Below are 23,453 nucleotides of genomic sequence, written 5' to 3'. Positions count from 1 at the left end.
TACCCCTCTTTACCCCACCAGATCGATGACATATCCCTCATCACGCCATCAGTTCTATCACATTTCCTTCCCTGATTCTATTCTGTTTATCTGATATAAAGCATGTGACTTTGACCACTTTCTGTCTATAAATACGCGCGAGACACCAAGTAGAAATAATAGACCTTTCACTCTCTTCAAATATTCTACTATCCCTTTCTATCTGCTTAGAAAGAACTTCTGCTTAGTCCTTTGTTTAAGGATTGTGGATTGTGCTCATTTAGAGTGCATAAGCCCTTTACAATCTATCTTATTCTTTTCCATCTTTATCCGATCAAGCCTTCCTTGGTCGGGTAGTCAACGGTCCGTGGTGGGGAAGCATCTACAAAAGCGTACCCCGCGCCACGAAAAGTTTCGTGGTATCCGCCTCCCTTCACGACCGACAATTATCCTCGCAATGAAATATAGCTAAGAGACCTAATACCTAATACTAGCTAACTACCTACGATTAATACACTAAAAATAAAGGAATATTATATTACTTCTACTTTTAATTTTATATATAAGTGAATTACCCTATATTTTATAGCTTTTATAGTCGAAAAATATAATTAAGTAGTGTTAAGACTAAAATATAGTTTAATAATAGTAATCTAAAAGTATAAATCAGCAAATTTATATATGCCAAGACTTTAATTTTATGCAAAAATGATTTTTGTTGGGGCCCTAATGGGGAACCGCAATAGTTTGTGGTTTGGTTTAGTTTTCGCGGTTTCAAACCGCAACCATTGCGGTTGGTTTTTGGGGGTAAGGTTTGCCCCCAATTGCGGTTTTTGGCGCACTCTATGCCGGGTGACCTTTTATTTACAAATTTGTGCGCTAATTTTGGCCGATGAGGCAGATTTTTCGAACCGTCCGATTAAATAGCCGGGTATTTGGCTAGAGAAAATTACTCCTGTTTATAATTCTTTCAATTACTTGACCTTTAACGAGATGGAAAATACCACCATCAATGCTGCCTCCGAGAAGGCTCGGGACGAGAAAAATGCAAATCTTCCCGATACAAAGAAGCATGCTGCAACTCCGGAAGTGAAAAAAAAGATAGACGTCTCCTCGATTCCATCTTCTGGGGAAGATGTGATCACCAAAAATGACAATGATGTTATCAGCTCAGCCGATGAGATTGTCACTCACGTTATCAGAGTTGAGGATGATCCCACTGTCAGCCCGTGGAGTTTTCGGATGGTGTTTCTCGGTATGAATCCCGCGGATCTTAGAAACAAAGGGCTCGCGGATGAATCTTTTGGAATCTTCAGTCGCTGATCAGAACGCACTAGGGGCTGGTCTCTCGATCTTTGGTGGTGTACTTCAGGAAATCTTTTATTTCAAGCCACAGACAATCTTAGTCTCTCAGGTATTTTTGACTGTGGTCGCGTACGTCCTAGGAGCGGGCATGGCCTACGCAATTCCTCGAAAGGGTAAATTAGGGCGTTATTTCAACCCGGGCCCATTTAATGCGAAGGAACACGCCACTGTTGCGCTTATGGCATCCGCGGCCTCGCAGTCAGCCTTGGCCACTGAGGCTTTGGCTGCGCAGCAGCTATTCTATGGCGGTTATCCGAGTCATGTGGCTAGTGTTTTCATCACTTTTTCTTCGCAACTAATAGGCTACGGTATTGCGGGTCTCCGCGATGTAATTGTCCGGCCAACCAAGATGCTGTGGCCAATGACTTTGCCTATCAGAAGTTTGCTGGAGTCTTTGCATAAAGATAAAAAGGAGTCTCAGTCCCGTCTCAAGATATTCTACGTCGTCTTTACTATGTTGTTCTTCTGGACCATTTTCCCCGAAGTGAGCATGTTATTCGGATTACTGTCAAGAGTCAATGATATTAACACAGTTCACAGTACATCTTTCCAGTTTTGGAAGGCGTCTCAATATTCTGTCTTGCAAACCAGAATAGCTTGGTGTTTACAAATCTCTTTGGTGGAGCATCCAGGAATGAGGGCTTGGGATTCTGTGAGTGCACAATTGTCCGAGGTTTGTTCTGTGGCCATTATAGCCTTGAAAATTACACTGGGAGTTCAATGAAAGCCTTTTGAAACTGACCCATAACTCCCAGTATCCTTTTGTTTCGACTGGAATTACGTCTCTCCAACCGGAAGTCCGCTGTGGTACCCATTGTATGCATTAACAAATACGTTCGTTGGCTATCTCAGCTGCATCATCCTTTTCTTGGATGTCTACTATGCGAATATCTTCAATTCCCAGAATTTTCCGTTCTTGTCGCAACTTCTATTTTACGGCGATTCAAATTCGACATACTACCACACCTATAACCAGTCCGTAATTCTCAATCCCGATTTCACTATCAACGAGACATTGTTACACGAGCAAGGTATTCCCTGGCTGACAGGCAGCTATCTATGCTACCTGATCACATCAAATATGGGACTTACGGCAACATTCACTCATATGCTCCTCTGGAACTTTGACGACATTAAAGCAGGCTGGATTTGGGCTGCACCGAGCGAGATAAAAAATGGTTCAAGTTAGAAACCTTCAAATTCTGGGCTAATCAGGAGACGCCTGAGCAGCGCTTGGAACGAAAGCTCAATGATGAATCCCTTGACCCCCACTACCGATTAATGCTCCAGAACCTATATAATGAGTGCCCACAATGGTGGTGGGGCGCTGTGCTCATTGACAGTTTCGTGGCCGGCATTGTTTCTCTATATTCGATCAAGTCAACCCTTCCTTGGTGGGGTTTTATCTTGGCAAATGTTCTCACAGCTGTGTTCATGCTCTTTTTCGGGGCCCAATACGGCCTAACCGGATTTCAATTCAATATCCAGCCTATCTGTCAAATGTTGGCTGGGTATCTGTTTCCTGGAAAGCCCCTCGCCAGTAAATTACTCTATCCTTTCGGTTACCTGCCGCCGTCTAACTCTTCATTTCAGATCTCTACTTTACTTGCTACACTTATAACTCTCTTCAAATGGGCCAGGTGCTTGCAAAAGATCTCCGACTAGCACAGAACGTCCGCCTGTCACCTCGGTCCACTTTCTTTGTGCAAGTTCTTGGCTGCGTCATTGGAGCTTTGTTCAATTACGTGATGATGTTAAAGTATGACTATATTCTCTTTGCAATCTTTCCCATATTGAGACTTTTCTCCAGGATCGTTCAATCCCAGTCTGAGGTACTCATTTCTATTGACGGAACTAATATCTGGAATGGACAGAATGTTCAGATAAGTATTTACAGTGGGCTCTTTAGATGCTCGCATCTGACATCTGCTATACCAGTTCAATACACTTGCAATTGCCTGGAGCATTGCCAAGGACATGTTTTCCATTGGTGCTCGCTATCAATGGGTAACTATCGCCTATTTGCTAGGGTTCTTCGTTCCCGTGCCATTTTGGGTTGCCAACAAATTCTGGCCTTACCCCATCTTCTCTTATATTAACCTTTCTATTATTCTGTGGTATATGGGATATCTCTTTGTTGGTATCAATGCATCAATCTTGATGTACTTCGTCCCGGGATTCACAGCCCAGTGGTGGCTTCGAAAGCATTACCCGCATCTTTTCAACAAATACAACTATATTGTGTCTGCTGCTCTGGATGGAGGGACCCAAGTCTGCGTTTTATTCTCACGATTGCTGTCTTTGGTGGAAGTGGAACCTCCCGTCCATTCCCGTATGTGTCCCCGTCTCTGTGCTATCTCCTCTCATGCTAACAGTTCTATTTTTCCAGGACTTGGGCGGGAAATCCAGACTCCAGCCACAATCTGGACTACTGCATGGTCAACCCTGCCACAGGCGCATGACCATCTCATGTTTTGATATATTAATGAGTCTTGTAGCTGCCTGCTAGAGAATCACTGTATAGCCTCAACGATCTCTACCTTGATGCGTGACTTCCATGCATCTTTTACTCCATATCAAAACAACACGAGGTCACACGATCGCCTTCTTGAATAAGAATTCAATTCTCGAACCCCCTGTGCGCGAACGGAGAAGAACGGTTTAGCCGGGGCATCGACCTATTTTTGGTGTCCTGAGATTGCACGCCCATGTGAGTTGATAGGGGCGACTGGAGGCTGGGTGCCTGTTCCTCGTAGATTCGATTGAATTGATTATCGGTTTCTCAAGTCCTTTAGCGGCCCTTAGCCATATGTGGGTATGCAGCTGATCAGGTCATCAGGCTAACCCCTGACCTGATGACCTGATGAGCTGCACGGCTCCCATATGTAGCTACCTCTATACCTGTCCCTGTTCCTTAGATTCAAAGTGCATGGTAATGAAAATGGCGTAAAACCGGCATCGTTACAACCCTGCTTCAGCACATACGGAGTACATGATCTCTGAAGATTCCATGTAAACAAGCTAAACAGACTGGGCCAGTGCCTTGTAGGTCAGCGCCGACAATATGACAAGAATCGGAGTCTTTAAAATCTTGCAGCCAGACAATCAGCCATAAGGCAGCAGATAAAGCGGTATTTTATCTCAGGAAACAATCACAAGCTCGTCGAGGCACAGGCCATACTTGGCATTGCGATAGAGGTAAGCAGCAAAACAGTCGATGCCCCCGAGATCCAAGAGACTATAGAAGAGATCGCGGAGGAAAGGGCCAGGCGCACCTCCGCAGCAGTAAGCAACATACTGTACCCACATATTTCCATCAACATGATATGGCTTATAGGTCAAATAGATTAACGGCCATGCTTTGGCTGAAGACAAGGCGCTATATTTCCACGCGCTAAATGGACTTCCTAGGCCCTAAATGTAAGCAACCCTCAAGACTTTGACCTTCTGCTCACAAGCCCATATAGACTAGCAAGTCAACACTTTAGGCAACGAAGGCTTAAGCAGAATGCTGGATGGCTTAAATCACAGAATGGCTGAGTTGCTGTGTACGTTTACCTTGTGCAGTGGATATGGGGCGAAACTCATTATTTTCCAGGGAAGGAATAAGGTAAGAATAATAAGTCATGGCTAGGTTTCCTAATGTCTTGCATCTAATTTGATCTTTATTGTGCGGCAAACAAGCCCGGCAAACTTTGGTAAATAGATCTTGGAATTCATGTCCAGGAATCTTCATTCTGATGCATGAATATTGTAGCCTACGACTTGATTCAATTCTGTTCCTTTCTCCCAAACATGTGACTTTTAGCTTTTTTTGTCTATAAATATGCGCGAGATATCAAGTAGAAATACCAGACCTTTCACTCTCTTCATATATTGAAACATCCTTTCTACCTTCTTCTAGTCCTTTGTTTGAGGATTGTGGATTGTGCTCATTTAAGGTGCATAAACCCTTTGCACTCTATCTTCTTGATTCTTCTTTTACCTTTATCCAATCCAATCCTTCCTTAGTTGGATAGTCCACGGTACGTGGTAGGAAATCAAGCCACAAAGCATACCCAGCGCCACGATAAAGCTATCGTGGTATCCGCCTCCCTCCTCGGCCGAAAATTTCTAAAATACTAACTATAATAATCCGAAACTCAGAATTTATTAGTAATTAACTTAATACGAAGCTTTCAGAAAATAAATATAGGGTAGTTTTACCTATCTCATTAATAGGTAGACGTAATTTATTATCAATATTCGCGTATATACTGGAATAGTGTTTAATAATAACAAAAAGTTCAGCTAAATAATCAGTCTATATAGCTAGAATAAGAAGGTCTTAGTATAATTATAAATTTGCGGGGGACCGCACGGGGGGCCGTGGTGCGATCCTGACTACTTTGAAAAAAGACCAAAGACCGCATGGTCCGGACCAGGTCCTTGCCGAGGTCTATTTCTACCTATTGAAAAGGGGAGTGCTCGATGACTGTCTGATCACGCGAACTGGGCAACACACAAACACACACACACGGCCAAGCAGGCAGGACTATAGGGAAGGAGAACATCTAGGGGTGGTTTGGAAGAGAAAGTGTGTCTGTCTTGCTTATCCTACGTAACAGAAAGTCTTATATATCACAAAAGCCTTAGTCATCCGATAGACCGCTCCTTCATACAGTCAGCAGCTTCATGCAGTCAGCATTTCCCCCACTACACTATTTATCCTGTTTGTGGACCTCAAGGGTAACCACCGGAGGGTCGGATATAGAGGTGCTCGACCCTCAGGGTCTGACTTGTAAACCCTCCACTCGCCAAGAGGAGGTGCGGGTGGAGGGTCCAGAGGGTCACCCGCAGGTGAGGACCAGGTCTACTTCCAGGACCAGCGGACATTGCCTAAACATAGACTACACCTGCTGAAGGTGGCAAGGATTACATCCTGCGCGGTTCCTGAGGTATTCAGTGATGCCTCAGGCCACGATCGGTATCAGTAAGGCAGTGGTCCTAACACTGATCTTGGACCCGTGGGACAGGTGAGTGCTAGGTTTAGTTAGTGCTAACGTCATTTTACCAGGGGACTTTGCAAGAAAATTTTGGTCGATCACACCATACTCTCGCAACCCACTCCAGATCTGTAGGAGATCTGCGACGACTTATCTAGACCATAGGATACCCGATTGATCTGGAGACCATAGCGCTATGCTTGATTGGCTGAGCTCTGACCAGCTGGATCCGCTACTTCCCGACAGCGCTAGTCCTCTTCAGGTATGTGAGATGCTCCGCCAATGAACAGTCATCTGCGGGTTCAATCGACGCTTTGATCTCAAGACAAGGCTGAGCTTCCCAAGAGAAACAAGGCTGGGATGTACAGCATAATGGGTCTGGATCTGCTCTGGTCCAACCTTAATGGCACATGTCATTAGGGAGAAGTCATAGAAGTGGACCGTTTAGGTACGTATTGAAGGGTTGTCTCATTTGAGGAAGACACGCGGTTCCCCACTGCTGTTCTTCAAACTAACATCCTACTTCCCGGATATGGTAAATGATCGGGTTGTACAGATAGATGGGGGCTGGTTGAGAGTCTTCTTTCTCTATATAAACCCTTCGAACAATCTATCTTCGGAATCCCAGCGGTCTTTTCAAAATATTCCTTCATCCAAACCTATTCACGACTCACGCCTTCCCACCACAACCATGGGTAAAGGACTCGCTGGACTCATTGGCTCCGGTATTGCCTTTGCTTCTGAAGCCGCCCATGCAGCCCGATACCGAAACAAAGACTCTGTGTCTGTTTCAGAGACCACTCGCTCTATTTCTGGAGTAGAAAGCAATGGTGGAGATTCTGTCGGTGCAGGTAATCAGACGACTTATACAGTCACCCTCCAAGGCCATGCAGAGCTACCCAATCGTAAGGGCCGCTCAGAGTGGGGCAGCGAGAGAGAGCTCCCCACAGCAGATGAACTTCCACCATATTCACCCGGCTCGGAACGACAAAGGGATATACATGAAGCGAGATCTTCATCGGAAGTCGAAGAAAATAGAGGGCACCTGCCTTTTGGGACAGGCAACGACACCGAAAAGCTCACTTTGGATACCAGAAATGACCGTGAGCGCTCGATGGATGGAGATGAGGCTGCCTGGCAACTCGACGAAGCGACCGAAGAATTCGGATTGCCCACCTATGATCAAACAAGCACTCGCCCTGATCCGAAAGGTGCTCAGAGAGACTTCGACATGAGTGTTGATAATGACCCCGATGAGATTAGCGCACAGGACTCTGAAGATGAGAAAGCGAAGAAAAGAGAGCGCATGATTCGCTCACTCGTGGCAATGGCTGGGCCACCACCAGCCCAACCGCAGCGACTCCCATGTCCTGTCATTATTCCTCAACGCAGGCCTGGTGCTAAGAAACGCGGATTTGTGCATGCATATGCGCCTGTGTTGGCCGACTGTGGTGTCAGCCAAGATGTGTTCTTGAAGTTCATCAGTGACTTTCATAAAGCTAGTCAGGTTGGTGACTACCATTCCTTTTCTTGACCATGATGGGATTACATATACTTACTCATTTTTATCAAAGGCTTCAATGTGGCTCCAGGTCATCGTTTGCGCAGCCAGTATCACTAGCTTCTCCCCTTCATTAGCAGTTGCGTTGACCGCTGCAGCTATCCAGATTGTAGCGGACACAGCACAGCAATTCCAAATTCGTCACCGTACCAATAGCTACCTCGATAGGGCAAATCAAGAGATTTTTATGCCGCGTGGTCAATATGCGATGATCATGAAATTCACGGATCGGCCTCTCAAGCCCACGAAGAAGCAGAAGCAGCAAGTAAAACAGGATTCGAACTCTCCTAACTCGGAAGCAGATCGACTTGGCAAACTCTTCTCAACCGAGCAGATCACTTTCAATCAATCAGGAGCGACGACTGAGGTCAATGCCGGCCTGTCTCAGCCTGAAAAGCCTGCATTCGATGCGGCAGCGACAATTTCAAAGTATACTCACAGCAAGGAGCACCCACAAATGAATGCATGGAAGCAACGCATGAAGCATTATCGAATGGGAGATGGCGCAACTAGAGGAGAGGTGCAGCTTCCCGAGTGTGCACCGCTAGTTTTCCCGGAGGTTGATCGAGCTGCCATACGGGTCAGAGATGGCCTGGAATCCAAGTCGAAATTCCAGAGTGGAAGATCCTGGGTTCGGGACTACATCGATCGAAAGTCCCAGGCATCATTCGTGAGTACCAATTCCTTATCTTACGCTCTCATATATAGACATTTTAGTTCTGACAGGAAATAGGAAACCGACCATCAGGGTTCTGCGCTGGCTGTCCCCGAGTCCGGACGCAAGGCCTTCACTTCACGCTACAATGACCCCAACCACCCAGTGAATAATGGAAACCTTCTCACGACCTTGAGCGGTGGCCTGTACCAGCCTAAGCCAAGTCTATTCGAGCGTGCGGGGGCTGCCATCAAGGAATCCCAGGACAAGAAGCGAGCTGCTCAAGGTTTTCCCCCAAGTGAAACATGGAAACAGAAGTGGGCCAGAAAGAAGAAGGAAACTGGCAGTAGAATTAAAATTCTTAGGGAGGATGTCATGTATCTGATGATCGTTAACATGCCTACCGAGGAAGAGCTGAGTGAGTCCGTTGCTAAGTTACAGTACCTTGCGCAGCAAGGAGACCTTGGAAGGGATGGGACTGGAGAGATGGCTCTCGGCCTTGATCCCTTGGATGTGGCTGAAATAGTAGCTCTGGCTGCTAATATTTAGACTGCCAGATTTGCTGGTGTTTGAAATGACTTGATAATGAAATATTAGCAATTAGAGATATATTCCTCAAAGAAGTCGAAGGACTCGCTGACATATAAAGAGACCTAAGTAGGACTAGCGCTACGGGAGACGTGGAGCCAGGAACGGTCGAGATCAGCCAATAGTAATGCTCATATTTTAGTCTAACGTCGGATTGGTTTGTTTGCAACTTTGATGACGACAACGAGGCTGTAATAGCCCCCTACGGCTCAGTATGGTCCGGATGTCTTTCTCTACCACGCGACTTCAATTCAACCGGGGCAGAGTGCTGGTGATCTGGGTATCCGTAGGTGTGGGCTGACTGTGGAAGATCTTCAGCTGAACACGGACCTGAAAGCTCAGAGCTGAAGCTTAGTCGCAAAATTTTGAACCTCCTAGGGAGTGACTCTCTTCAGACTTGCCAGGAAACTCGGGTTTCCGACACATCTTGCGCCCTCTCTTGTGCCATTGTCCCAGGGTATCGATATGGCTGCGCTCAACTTGTTTCGCCCTCGAGCCTCTAGAAGTTGTGGGAACTGCCGGGCTGTCAAGCGACGTGTAAGTGCCGTTCTACATTTGCTTCGCTTAGGTTCCTCTTATATGCCAGGCCAGAGCTCATTTTGCCGTGTCTCTACATAGTGCGACCAGCAAACTCCCCATTGTGGACAGTGCATTCGAATGCGCCAAGAATGTCCTGGGTACCGAGATGAATGGGACCTAGTCTTTCGTGATCAGACCGACCAAACCATAAAGCGATCCAGAAATATTAGGGTCAGAAGTGCTGCCCAAGGCTTGCCCGCGCCCGCTCGCAGCTTGAGCCCCAACGCTGACGAGATAGGTGTCAATTACTTCGTCCGCAACTTTGTCAGCGGTCAGTCCTCTTCACGGGGATGTCTGAACTATATTCCTTCTGTTTATCGCGAAGATGGCGAGCATCCCACTCTGGTGGTCAGCATGGCGGCCGTAGGGCTGGTGGCCTTGGCCAACTCGACCCAACAGCCCGACCTGGCAAACCTCGCGCGAGCCAAATACACGGAGGCGATCCACAATGTGAACGTCGCGTTAACGTCGCCCGTAGAGTCCATCAAGGACAGCACTCTAATGTCGGTGATCTCATTAGGTGTGTTTGAGCATGTCTCCGAGCACAAGTCCTGGGTTCGACATGTCCAGGGTGCTGCAGCGTTAGTACTTGCCCGAGGCAAGGGACAATTCACCAGCACAGCCACGATACTCATGTTTAACCAAGTTCGTGCTGATCTTGTGCTTGCCTGTATCCACAATAAAAAACCGTTTCCGGTAGACATGATCGAGCTTCAAGAAGAGGCAGCCAAGCACATTGACGCCTCTGGTGCATTTTGGCTTCTGGGGACCTTAGGTACCCGGTGCGCAGACCTCCTGATGGGAGTCAGGGCGAACACTGAGCAAGTTCATTGGCCTGAATACCTGGAAGAAGCGACTATGATGGAGCGTGAATTCCAACGCACCGTCATGCTCCTCGCCACACAAGAACCATATACAATCACCCAAAATGCTTGTGGGGCGCCAAAAATAATCTATAATGGACGAGTTGACCTATATAAGGACACTTGGGCAATCCGGCTATGGAACAATCTTAGAAATCTTCAAATGATCGTCTACGAGATCATGGTATTTCTCTTGAACAAGATTCTCGTGACAGATCTCACACTCACATCGGCCGTCCTTCAGTCTCTAAAGCTAAAGCTTCAAATGGCAATGCAAACTCTGCCAATGCTGGGAGACGATATACTCGCTACCATCCCTCAGGCTTTGGAGTGCCTATCCTCTGCATCCAACACTCCCTCCGTCGATCTTTCCTTCCACGGCAGTGTGTCAGGCGGATATATCCTGACCTGGTGTTTGTACATGGTTGGAAAATGCCCAGCCACAAAACCTGAGACCAGAAAGTGGATCATCCAACGCCTCAGAGACTTTGGTAGGAACATGGGCATCTCAATTGCACTGCGTCTGGTTGATGATATAATAAAGATTGACCAATTTGCCGACTACACATCATCCATCTAGGCGCTTTCAGCTTTCTAGTAGTCGAAAATCGGCTCATTAAAGATAGTCTTATATAAGCGGTATTGATCTATATTATATTTTTCCCTAACGTATTTCCCGGTGTTCCCACCCACCCATTTAATTTTCGTGTCTCCATAAATCCCCCACCACTTTGAACCCCCACCATGCCACTTATTCGTTTAAACTCTAAGCAAGATTCTATCCAACAAGAGAGTAGGATCAAGCTTGCATTCAAGCTCTTCAGAATACGGAAATATCGTCTTTCGGGGCCGCTGCAAGAAGACCTCGCCAAGGACCGCAAGGGACCGGACCAGAACACGGCCCTGTAAATAGGATAAACATGCAATATCGCCTCCCCCTTTTTCGTTTGATGGATATCAAATATAAGTCATCGACTCAACACAAACACTTTTATTCTGTCATTGAAAATGGTCTAGTCTGTTCTTTTTGTCATTTAATCAATTTTATTCCTTTGTCCCAAACATGTGACTTCAAGCACTTTTTGTCTATGAATACGCGCGAGACACTAAATAAAAAAGACAGACCTTTCACTCTCTTCAAATATCTTACTATCCTTTCTATCTGCTTAGAAAGACCTTCTTCTTAGTCCTTTGTTTGAGGATTGTAGATTGTGCTCACTTAGAGTGCATAAGCCCTTTGCACTCTATCTTATTCTTCTTTTTGCCTTTATCTAATCAAGCCCTTCCTTAATTGGATAGTCCAACGGTCAGTCGTAGGGAAGCAAGCCACAAAGCCTACCCAGCGCCACGATAAAGCTATCGTAGTATCCGCCTCACTCTTCGGCCGACAAAATCTATAGGTGCACCACTTTTTCTAACCGCTCTGCAATTTATTTGAAACCTCTAAATCTGGCCTTTATTTATATTTTAACCTTTATATAGAGAATATAACCTATTATACATATAAATACTTTCATAAATACAAATATTACCTAGGAAAATGGTGCTACCACGAGCCTAGAACCGAAGTATTTTTGCATAATCTATTTATAGGCCTTGCGGGTTGGGTTCGGGTTAGCGCAGGGTTTGGCGCGGCCTCAAACTGGGCAACACACACACACAACCACTGCCTATCCAGCGTAGTGAACGCTCTGGATGAGGTCGTACGGGTGTCCTGTTGAGGCCGTACGGGCTAGTCTTCATGCTACATCATGAACTAGGAAATGTGGTGACCATCGGAATGAACTGGGTAGTTGCTTAACCTCTCTCGATCTATATGTACGGAATACAGTGTACGCCCTAGGTATGCATTATACCTCAGGCCGCAATTGCTATTTTTATATCATGCGTTTCACCACTACAGTATCTAGCTTGAGCACCCCTCTAATACTTAAATTATCTGTCCAATGCCTGGAATTTTCAATGATGGTGCATAAATCTTTAGTGGAGCCAGCTCATGTGGCCCTGTCATTTCCAATGCCAATATATCTCCTTTGGAAACTATCTTCTGTTAATACTAGATCATTATAACTACCCTTAGTGCTCATGCTGGTTTGTCCAGATTATAATCAAGAAAGTTGCACTAGCGAGAGAGCGGGTCGGGCGATTGTATACCAAATGAAACTAAACTCTCAACCAAGCTTACCTTCTACTGACATTCCCGGACTTACAGCAAAGCCTTGGTCATGAACAAAAATGAAAACTTCAGCCCATGGAAATGATGGATACATCACCTCGCCAGTTAATTGAATCCCTGCAACTGTTACAGAAGGTCTCTTGATGTTCTAACATAAGGGTATCTTCAATTGCTTGTGAAAAGCGGGTGTAAGTTTGTGTCTCTGCCTTGCTCAAATTGCGTCTATTCTATGTCAGTCAATACCCTGCAGATTATTCAAATCATGTCAGCAAATAAGTCACAACTTAGAAATATATGCCTTTGATACAAGCACATTGAGCTGTGTGCGGGTATGGGTATCGGATTTCATTCATTGATAGCTAATAAGATTATCCCGCGTTAAGCTTAGCTCTTCAATCACGAGCGATACCGTGAGGCTAAGTCAATGTATCAAGTGGTGTGGTGTAGAGACACTTCCCGGGGCTGTCTGTCGATACTACCAAAGTTAGAATGTGTAACACGTAGAGTCAACGGGGCTAACCAGGCGAAAATCCGTCCATGTCTGGCATAAGTGGAAACTCCAAGAAATGTAAAAACAACACGCCGCGGAACGGGCTTGTGCCTGGTGTTCAGTAGGCGACTCACCTTCTAAACTTTAGTTCACGGAGCGTACACGCACATTTTCCAGCGGGTCGGAAAATTCTCGCGGGCATCAGGATTTTTAAACCCGAAGAGAATCATCCTCCCGTGGGGCGAGTTTATTTATGTGGTGTGGCTGGACGAGCCAATCTGAAACCGAGACATAGCATTTCGCGCACCAGAGTAGCGCTGTTACGCAGGTCTTTTTGACAAATACGCCTGGAGCTCACATCTAATCGAGTGAATGAGAAGGTCGTGTTGAAGAACATGTGAATGAATAGGCTGAATGGTACAAAGAACATTGACAACTTCGGAAAGCAAGCAAGAGTTAAGAGAACAATCATTCCTCACGTTATTGAGCACCCCCTTATTATCGGTACAGAATTTGCTTTGGCTTACCCACAGATGACTATTCAGCCAATAGTTCTCTAATACAAAGAGCTAGAGCTTACGAAAATATATATATGTAAGCGAGCCAACACAGAACAATTAAGGCTTCCGATCCACGAATGGCGCCAACCTACCATCCAGAAATCAGTCCTATGGAACTCGAATTAAGCGGATTCGATGGTGAAACTTAATCAACGGACTGAATCTAGGGCAGGTGATGGCATGACACCACGATGCAGCCCTGGAGTTGTGGTTACACTAGGCTAAATGCCCAAGACTGGAGATAGACATGTCGGGATGAACCAATTGATTCCGGGGCGTGGGGGTGGGGCCTTGGCCAAGGAAATAGCCGAGCACAGACCGAACAAGTTAATAAACTAGTCTCAAACATGACCAATCACAAGGGTATTCAGGATCAAAGACTACCCCAAAGAGGCATACGCCAGGAGCCTTTCTAAGACCCTGTTCTACTCGATCATTGGTCCAATCCTCCTGGACCCTACGAAGCTAACGATAATTCATTTCCGAGGTAGTACGGAGCATTTCCACCAAGTTGACTACTTATCCTCGAGAGCCCAGTTCTGACATCTTAACGGCAAAGCTTCTGTTCAAAGCTTCTCATCCAACCTCTAGTCATTCATTTTTTTTTCTTTCCAACAACTTGTTTTGCATTACCAACAGTCACTCTCTACAATTTCTGTTCAGTCGACATTCGTTTGTGTTTCCCGCTCTTTCAACAATATCTGCCATTCCGATCTCATTTCGCAACCATCCCCTGATTCAATAAAAGGAGTTGAATCTTAATACGAGAATGATGCGTACCGTGATTACTCTGATCGTTGCACTCGGATCGCTGGTAAACGCCATCCAAATTACTAGCCCTGTGGCCAACTCGACCTACGCAGCCGGGTCCACCGTCACCGTTGAATGGACCAGCGTCGATACCGATCCCACCAACTTCAGTCTCTATCTTTGGAACTTTGTGTCCTGGCCTCCGTCTTATGTTCCCCTGGCGATGGATGTTCCAACCTCGGATCTTTCGCACTCAGTCCAAATCCCCTGTGACACCAACCCTGAATGGGGCTATCAGATCAGTGGTATCAACGGCACCAACGTCTACATCATCTACGCCCAGGGGGAAAAATTCAATGTGTCCCAGCCCATTGAAAGCGCCGCCTGCGTCGAAGTTGCTCCTTCGCCGACTGCATCTACCTGCCCTAGCGCTGCAGCGTCTACCTTTTATGTCACGGTGAGCCCTACCGGCCCCAGCTCCCGTCATCTTCATCATCATTCCTCCCACGTCCATCCCTCTCCTTCACCCAGCATCGCCAGCACCTCTCCAACTGTGAAACTCGGAATTGTACCTAAGACTATTGGTTGGTGCTCAGACTACTCTCACCCTGTGACATTGGACACGATTCCCGCGCCAACGCCGTCAGAGCTTGTGGCCAATAATGGAGATGGGCATGATGCTTTATCGATGATCACCGCCGCGCCGGCCCAGGTGACTGACGCTGATGGTCTTCGCGTCAAGACTCTCACTACTACTATCACCAAGGTAGTGTGTCCGGCCTGTATTTGAGTTAGTCAGGGTGGAATGTTCGTAGAATATCAGACTTTTCAGCTAGGCACATATGCGTCGCATTTAAACGAAGCGCCCCGTTCACAATTTTTAATACAGTGCAGTACTTCTTTTACCACTCGTACAACAAGCAGCCTAATAATTACCAAATACCGTTAAGCATCCGCGGTTTATCCCACCGAGTTCAAACGTTCCATCTGGACAATTTCCATCGCAATTACCGTTATTAAATGTGTACCAATCGTATGTAGGGGCTTCTTGATCAGGAGGGTAGCATAAACGATGGAGGTCACCATCGAAAAGATAGCCTCAATCATCAAGCATTCATTCACCATCATTATGCCTATCACCGTCATTGCGGCGGAGTAGAACCCACCCAGATAGGCAATGATCCCCGCAGTTTGTCTATTTACACTGATCGTTTTTTATCTTAATGGTGTCATCTGTTTCGACCTTATCAGACAAAGCAATAAACTTGCGCTGAGCTGCTTCTCCAAGGGCCGCGAGTAAGTTCCATTAGTGTGGTCATGGCTCATTGCCCATACCATAAGGCCTCTCAGGTATTTCCCTCGGGCGTAGTCGGCTTTAAGCTTAAAAGTATCGGCATCGTCAAATAATACCCACCGATTGTCGTCTTATGTGATTATCTTCACTGCGGCATCTTTGTCATAAATTACCTTTGGATTCTTTTTTGCAATGACTTCGTCTATCTTAGAGTTTATTAGGATACCAACCTCATTACTGCAGTCTCCAGCCTCTGCCCCGGATACAAATAAATATCCAGGCTTAGTATATAAAGGGTCTGCGATAGTATATACTCTTCCGTAAAACGCTATGCCTAGCACGACCTGATCAGAGGATATATTGTTACGCCATAACAGATCAAGAGAACTCGTGATCTCTGTGAGATTACTGTGAGCGTCAAGATATTCACCAGTCCATTTATTTCCTTTGTCCCAAGTTCCATGAAGATCGTATGCCATGACATTGAAGAAGTCCACACTCTTCTTTATATTCTTAATATCGAAGTATTATAAGTACCAGAAGGACGCTAGAAGAGTTATACTAAGCCCGTCTCGACCACCAGTTCTCTTGAGCGCCGCTTTAAGGTTCTTTAAAAACTTAGGGAAATTGTCGAAGTCTTCGGGACGACCAGAGCGATCGTCAGCTAATGGATATTCCCAGTCTATATCCACGCCATCTAAGTCATAGGTTGACATGAACTTTGTAAGCGAATGTCGAAGTGACCAGGTCGGAAAATGCGGTTGGTCCTAGGTTGTTATAGCTCCAGCCGCCAATAGCAATAAACACCTTAAGATCGGGATCATCTGACTTAAGGCGAGTGACTCACTCAAAAATTTCAATGTCCGCACTTAATGAAGGTCGAACTTCGAACGTGTCTGGGTCGATAACTGCGAAAGCCACATTGATGTGGGTATAAATTCCCAAGTGAATTTGTTTCTGCCAAAACTTATTGCACAGACGCCGGGTGCTCCAAGTCTCATAGTAGCCCACAACGCGCTATAATGTGTGGGTGTCTTTATCATATGAGGATTGCTTCACTTTCTTCTTCCCACTGAACTCTAACGTTATTCCGCAGAAACCAAACTTTGAACAGCATACATTCAGAGGACAGGATGACTTTTCAGACTAATCCAATCCAAACCCCGGGTCACATTCTGCTTTCGTTTCGCAGTTCGCCACACATATGTCATCCCCGCAGACTAAAGAGGCCCTATTATTAGATAGTTGATAAAAAAGTGAAGCTTCAAATTTTTGATAAGCACGTACAGTCCGGTCCTAGTCCACAAAATCCAAATTCGTTACAGCAACCCTATGCACATAAGTTACTCGCATCATAACCAAGTTTATAGTCGCATATGTCCACGCAGTCTGCATCACAGGACTTATCACCCGTCCCGCAGTAACCGTGCTTCGAACAACAACCGGTTATTCAGGGGTTCTCCTTGCTATAATCATGTCCTGCGGCCTGGGCAATAAAGAATACAGGATAAACAAGAAATATGCCAGTCGAGGCCTTAAAAAGAAAGCCATCGTACTTAGAGTAGAGATAGAAGCACTTCGTTGCTCCCAAAACCAACTCTTGACAAGCTTTCAAAATCTGACTTGGGAACTACCCTAATTGGTGATGATGGAAAACCTCCTTAGCCTTCTCTTTCCGGACTACTGGCACCATTTGTACGCTTTGAATAAAACTAACTTAAGCGAAGTACCGCATACTAAAACTCGAATTATTTTCGACCTAGTTCGTATTATTCTCGGAATTCAACATAAACATATAAGCAGTTAGTTAGCGTACTAGTCTCGCAGGTACTTCCGAAAATGGGTCCTCTGGGTGGAGTACCCTAGTACCTGCAGTGGAGATTTAGATCAAAATACATTGGTTAATGTAATATAGCCATCTTATTAGCGCTGCCTAGATCCTAGATGATCAGTTTTCATCCATTTTGCCTACACTACCCGCTCTTCGATACATAATAACAATAATAGTCCCGTAGCATACCCACTCCGCTTCGGGTGTTGATCCGCCACACCTCAACGTAATTCTGGATACTATCCAGCTTTATTGTTCCACACACACCATGAATTCTTCGTATAAAGCCATTGAAGAGCGTATCCAGGCCGCCTGCGAAGCCTCTAGATCTCGAAAGAACGCGAAAATCACCTTGTTGGCGCGTGAATTCGACGTTCCTGTGTCCCGTCTGCGGGCGCGTCTCCAAAGTCGGCAACCTCGTACGTAACGCCCTATCGCCACCAAGCGTCTAGATGAATCGCAAGAAGCCGCATTGATCTGCTGGATTGAAACCCTTGATGCACTCTATATTCCACCCACTACGCGTATAGTGGAAGCGAGTGCGAATGCGATAATTTAGAGAGATGCCGAAGCGGCTGGGGAACCTACAGTACCTCTCAATAAGATGTGGGTATACCATTTTATTAAGCGCTTACCTGATTGCCTTTATTGGGTAAAGCAGAAGCTAGCGGAGAAGGAGAGAATCAAGGCCGAGGATATTAGTATCTTATAGGCCTGGTATGACCGCCTTGAGCCATATGTGAAGCATATCTCGCCCTCGAATATCTATAATTTCGACGAGACTGGCTTCTAGCTTAGCCAAGGAAAGCCTCAGAATGTTATCAGTCGAAACCGACACCGAACGAGACTATTATTAGGAGAAAGATGTGCCCTCTTGACCGGAATTGAGTGTATAGCAGCGGATGGATGGCTAATAGAGCCATACTTCGTGGCACTAGGCATAGTGTATCTCGAACGATGGTACGAAGGCGATACCCTACCAGATGAGTCACGAATCGCAGTATCGCCGTCTGGATATTCGAATAGTATCCTCGCAATCCATTGGCTTCGTTTCTTCTAAGAATATATACGTTATCGTGTGTGTGGTGGTTAGCGACTACTACTCTTCGATGGTAATAGCTCATACCTTACCTAGGAATTCCTCTATCTATGCGAATAGTGGGATATTATCGCCTTTATCTTTCCTCCGCATACCACGTATATCGTTTAGCCTCTCGATGGTAGCCCGTTTCGCGCCTTAAAGGAGAGATGCCGCGCGAAAAATAATATAATCGCCTAGTGGGGTAGAGATACGAGGGATATTGGTATCTTCTTTCGCGAGATTACTGGGATTCGACAGTAAGTAATAACGTCCCGTAAGATTCGGAAGGCATTCGCTAATCGTAGTGTTCATCCATTTAATCCAGCTCCAGTCATTCAACGCCTCGATGCTACAAGATCGCCTACGCCAGAGCTTCACTGGCCTACTAGGGACACCCCGCCGCCTCGATTATCCAGTTTACCAAGTTCCCCACCAAAATCCGCGGCCCAGGCACGCCATACATAACGGAAGATATCTAGGATAGCCGATCGCGAGGGTATTAACCTAGATACTCGCTGGCAGATCAATCGGCTTTCTCGTCAGGTTATACAGATAGCAGAAGAGATTAGCCTTCTAACGTCTACTATTCAGCACTAACTCCCGCCTATGCCTTCAAAGGCTCGCAAGTCACGGGAAGAGATCGGTAAAATCGGTGCTGTAACTACAAAGCATGCAAAGCGCCATGCTACGACGAAAAAGGAGAAAGAACATGCGGCAAGCGTACGGAAGGGTAGGAAAATGGCACCTCCAAGTGTGCTTTTAACCCCTGAATCGGCTACCGGAAGAGGCTGAAAGTGCAGAGACATCAAGCAGACTACCACTGGATCCTGTATACTACTTCAATACCGATTATCTATAGCGGTGGGTGGAGGAATAAAGCCGAATAGCATCAATAATTACGTTGAGGTGTGGCGGACCTACACCCAAGCGGTGTGGGTATGCTACGGGACTATTACTTAATAGTAATAAATGAACTAAAAAAATAAGCTATCAAGTTCGCTAATCCTATCCTCGGCTGTGCTTTTCCTTGGCGCCAGAAATATTTATTAGAAGCTCAGCGGCAACCTCTGTTTTTGGAAGCTTTATATCTCGGAGATATGGGATTCTTAAACAAACAATGAGTTCGTGGATGCCAAAAGTTCTGATCGTATTGACAGTTCATAGTGATGATCTTTGCTCTTTCGTGTCTGGGATTTACTGTAACCGCGATGTAGAGAACGACTCTAATTTCAGGGTTTTCAAGGTCCGACCCGCTTGTCTTGGTAAGTGTCTCACCCGGAGCGCTCGGGGCTAAGAGACAGAAAGCTTGGCGTAATTCAATGAAACTGCTAGTAAATTTTAAGCTCCCGTCCGTGCGATAGGGCAATCCTGCCAGACGGCATTTAAGTCCGTTTTATTTTCCGGGGAGCGGGTTCAAGTGTACCTTGTCAAATAAGTACTAGTACTAGTATAGGACACATAAACTCAGATCATAATATGTATGAGAATATCCCAAGAAAGAATATATCTCAAAAAGTATTTAGAGACATTAAACATGTTTGGAAGATTCATTACGGAAATCTACCTCTCTAGAAAGGCTATAGATAAAAAATACTACACACCGGGCAGATACTATATACTAGATTCGAATAAATAAAAATACATAATTAAAAGACTGCAATAAGGAGCCGGATACCTGGATATACTCGGAACCTCTTCTAGTATGCATAACAGATATTAATTGTTTGATCTGGAGGTTTAATTTTATTTCGCCCCTTCCCGTCTTTTCCTCCACTTGTTCTAAGTGGTACAATTTCAATTCTTAGAGCCGTAAAGACTAGAAATGTGTAGCGTATCTTAGAAATAGGCGAGATCCACGCTCACAGGAATGCCTAGCACGAAGGTCTAGTTAAGCCATAAACACTTAAGCCTTGGCATGTGGCTTGGCAATCCAATGGCTTAGCACCTTGACATTGATGGTAGCACCTATACCACTATAGAGTTTTAACGAACGATATCGAGGACTCGCTACGCAAGGCTAGCTAGTTGTGTTATTACTAAGAAAATTACACCTCGCTTAGACAGTACCGGGAGTTGGCCGACGCCAGAAAAGAAAGGTGGAGAAGGTACTTAACTCAACGACAATATGTGAGGTTGGAAAGAAAACTAGCGTCCTTTGAAATATGTTAAGGTATGTAAGGTCATATCAACTAACTGCCGTTAGTGCAAAGTATAGCCTCCTCGGTTGTAGGTTTTCGATAAGTTGCATATATGCCTAAGTCATCGAAATAAAGTCTTCTGGTCATTAACGAGATTGTTTTTTCCGCATTAAATCAAAAACAGACTTGCCTCCAGGATGTTTCGGCATCTTTTTGGGGCCTTATGTCTCTTTCTTTTACTCGGGTGTTTACCTGGCATATCAGCTTCTTGTCGGCCGTGAAGGGAGGCGGATACCACGAAGCTTTTCGTGGCACGGGGTACGCTTTTGTAGATGCTTCCCGACCACGGACCGTTGACTACCCGACCAAGGAAGGCTTGATCGGATAAAGAAAGAAAAGAATAAGATAGAGTGCAAAGGGCTTATGCACTCTAAATAAGCATAATCCATAATCCTCAAATAAAGGACTAAGCAGAAGGTATTTCTAAGCAGATAGAAAGGGATACTAGAATATTTGAAGAGAGTGAAAGGTCTATCATTTCTACTTGGTGTCTCGCGCGTATTTATAGACAGAAAGTGGTCAAAGTCACATGCTTTATATCAGATAAATAGGATAGAATCAGGGAAGGAAATGTGATAGAACTGATGGCGTGATGAGGGATATGTCATCGATCTGGTGGGGTAAAGAGGGGTAAGCGGTTTGGAGGGGTAAATCATGTTCGCATCTCTTTCTTTTCTTCTTCTTCTTCTTATGTTAAATAAAAGGATACCTTCACCTAATGTAGCATTGGTCCAAATTCCAACAGTATGTGGCCGAGCTCACGGGCATTAAGATGGGACTTGAATAACTGGCAAACCAACGGAATCAGATAAATGAGGACAAAGTCAGAGAATTAGTGATCTTCTCTGACAGCCAAGCTGCAATTAAATTCTTGTAGAACCCAAAGCGACCGTCTGGTTAGTACATGCTGAAGAGTATCTACAGCCACGTACGGGCTATTCGGTCGCGGCGAACACCCACATCGATCACCCTACGGTGGATCATAACGTATGTAGGAGTCTTTGGCAATGAACTTATAGATGAGGCTGCAAAAACCGCCACACTGTAGGGTGCGGGCATTCTCTTAAGGTGCGGGTGCGGGCTCGGAGAAACATTTTGTCCGGCTTGCCTTCGCGGCGAAAAGATACGTCCGCTAGCGCATTAAGGAACGGTGGAATAGATAATAGGAAAGGGAGAAGACGGCCATACCGACTAAGCGCCTATTCAAGGCGCCGAGTCGTAAAGCATTGGAGTTATACGAGGGATTGTCCAAGCCATACGCATTAATCCTCATCTAGATAAGATCAATGTGCATTGGCTTAGGGCATTTCTTATACGAAATCCAAGAAAGGGAATCAGATCGTTGTAGTTATAAGCAGGGATCTCAAACACCGAGACATATCCTGCTACAGTGTCCGCTGTACAATAATCTGCGGCGGACCATGCTTGACAAGATCGTTCGCACCGATCTTAGCAGCACTACGGACTACGATACAATCGTATCTCACCCGCGCGTGGCCCGCTATGCCGCTGCGATAATGCATCAAGATGGTCTCCTCAGTCAGTTCCGGCACGTGGAAGTGGAGCCGGACTCTGATGATGACAATAACGATGACCACGAACAGATCGGCCTTGCGGCCATAGGATAGGTTATGAAGACGCTGTGCATACACCACCGAATATTAAGACCGACCACCGAGAATGGGCGGCACTCAACCATTACCGATTCACTAAGCTAACGTCATCAAGTGAGAATCTGAAGCACCTAGAGATAGGACTGACGAACGAGAGGGGGGAGCATGCCACGGGACGAGGGGATGCAGAAGGAGTGGAATACTGTGGGCATAATACTTTTGGGTCTGATTTTATATGGGGTTTTCTATGCTTGGGATTTGGATTTAGTACACTCTTTTCTGTAGCGGCCTCCTGCGGAAGGCCGGTTTTCCTTTGTATGACTGTTTATTGCAAGCCGCGAGTCTGGAGTTAAGGACACCAAGTTCTGCTTCGGATTTGGACGAATCGCCTGCATAGCCTCGAGGCATCTAGTTAGGCTTTATCAGGTTAATAGAACTTTGATTGATTGATTGATTGATTGATTGATTGATTGATTGATTGATTGATTGATTGATTGATTGATTGATTGAGAAGCTAAGAGAAGGCCACCTGAGTAGACGATTTCCTCACTCATCTAGCCCTTATATATACTCAATCAATAGTGGAGTGTTAACTGAGTGAGAAAGGAGGAAATCACATAATTCGCACTCGGTAGCATTACATGTTACTCCTTAAGAAATAATAAGCAAAGAAAATTCAATTCTTCCAATCAAAACCATCTATCATGTTGAATGACATAAAAAGGTTGTTCCCACAAGGAAATGAGAAGTAAATACATAGAGAAATCTCCACCTCAAGAATAATATAGCTTCTTGACCAACAAAAGAGATACCTTCTATAACGACCTAGACCTAGGTCATGGCTTTTATGAGACAGCAACTCGTATTAATCGCAGTCATCCCCAT

The 23,453-nt window shown here is 45.5% G+C and overlaps 5 protein-coding genes across 5 annotated transcripts; all 5 read left to right on the top strand.

Annotated features, from left to right (window-relative positions):
• Nucleotides 1-972: 972 nt before the first annotated feature.
• N7443_009525 (OPT family oligopeptide transporter) lies at nt 973-2,533 on the top strand (the record flags this gene model as incomplete). Its single annotated transcript, XM_056889581.1, has 4 exons — nt 973-1,234; nt 1,296-1,828; nt 1,885-1,996; nt 2,100-2,533. 4 exons carry the CDS (start codon nt 973-975, stop codon nt 2,531-2,533), a joined length of 1,341 nt encoding a protein of 446 aa, XP_056736072.1.
• A 1,910-nt stretch (nt 2,534-4,443) lies between these two features.
• Nucleotides 4,444-4,762, top strand: N7443_009524 (non-canonical purine NTP pyrophosphatase; the record flags this gene model as incomplete). Its single annotated transcript, XM_056889580.1, has 2 exons — nt 4,444-4,629; nt 4,691-4,762. Coding segments are annotated over 2 exons (258 nt in total), but the record flags the coding sequence as incomplete, so codon positions are not given.
• A 2,258-nt stretch (nt 4,763-7,020) lies between these two features.
• N7443_009523 (uncharacterized protein) lies at nt 7,021-9,094 on the top strand (the record flags this gene model as incomplete). The annotated part of the gene is made up of 3 exons (XM_056889579.1): nt 7,021-7,836; nt 7,904-8,560; nt 8,624-9,094. 3 exons carry the CDS (start codon nt 7,021-7,023, stop codon nt 9,092-9,094), a joined length of 1,944 nt encoding a protein of 647 aa, XP_056736070.1.
• Nucleotides 9,095-9,790: 696 nt separating this feature from the next.
• Nucleotides 9,791-11,155, top strand: N7443_009522 (uncharacterized protein; the record flags this gene model as incomplete). Its single annotated transcript, XM_056889578.1, has 1 exon — nt 9,791-11,155. The coding sequence occupies one exon, from the start codon at nt 9,791-9,793 to the stop codon at nt 11,153-11,155; it is 1,365 nt and encodes a 454-aa protein (XP_056736069.1).
• A 3,415-nt stretch (nt 11,156-14,570) lies between these two features.
• Nucleotides 14,571-15,341, top strand: N7443_009521 (GPI anchored serine-threonine rich family protein; the record flags this gene model as incomplete). The annotated part of the gene is made up of 1 exon (XM_056889577.1): nt 14,571-15,341. One exon carries the CDS (start codon nt 14,571-14,573, stop codon nt 15,339-15,341), a length of 771 nt encoding a protein of 256 aa, XP_056736068.1.
• Nucleotides 15,342-23,453: the final 8,112 nt, after the last annotated feature.

The sequence above is a fragment of the Penicillium atrosanguineum genome, assembly GCF_028827265.1.
Source record: "Penicillium atrosanguineum strain IBT 20685 chromosome Unknown utg000008l_segment0_segment0, whole genome shotgun sequence".
In the NCBI taxonomy this organism is placed as follows: Eukaryota; Fungi; Ascomycota; class Eurotiomycetes; order Eurotiales; family Aspergillaceae; genus Penicillium; species Penicillium atrosanguineum.
The sequence above is the reverse complement of the archived record's forward strand: the minus strand, read 5'-3'. Positions and strand labels throughout refer to the sequence as shown.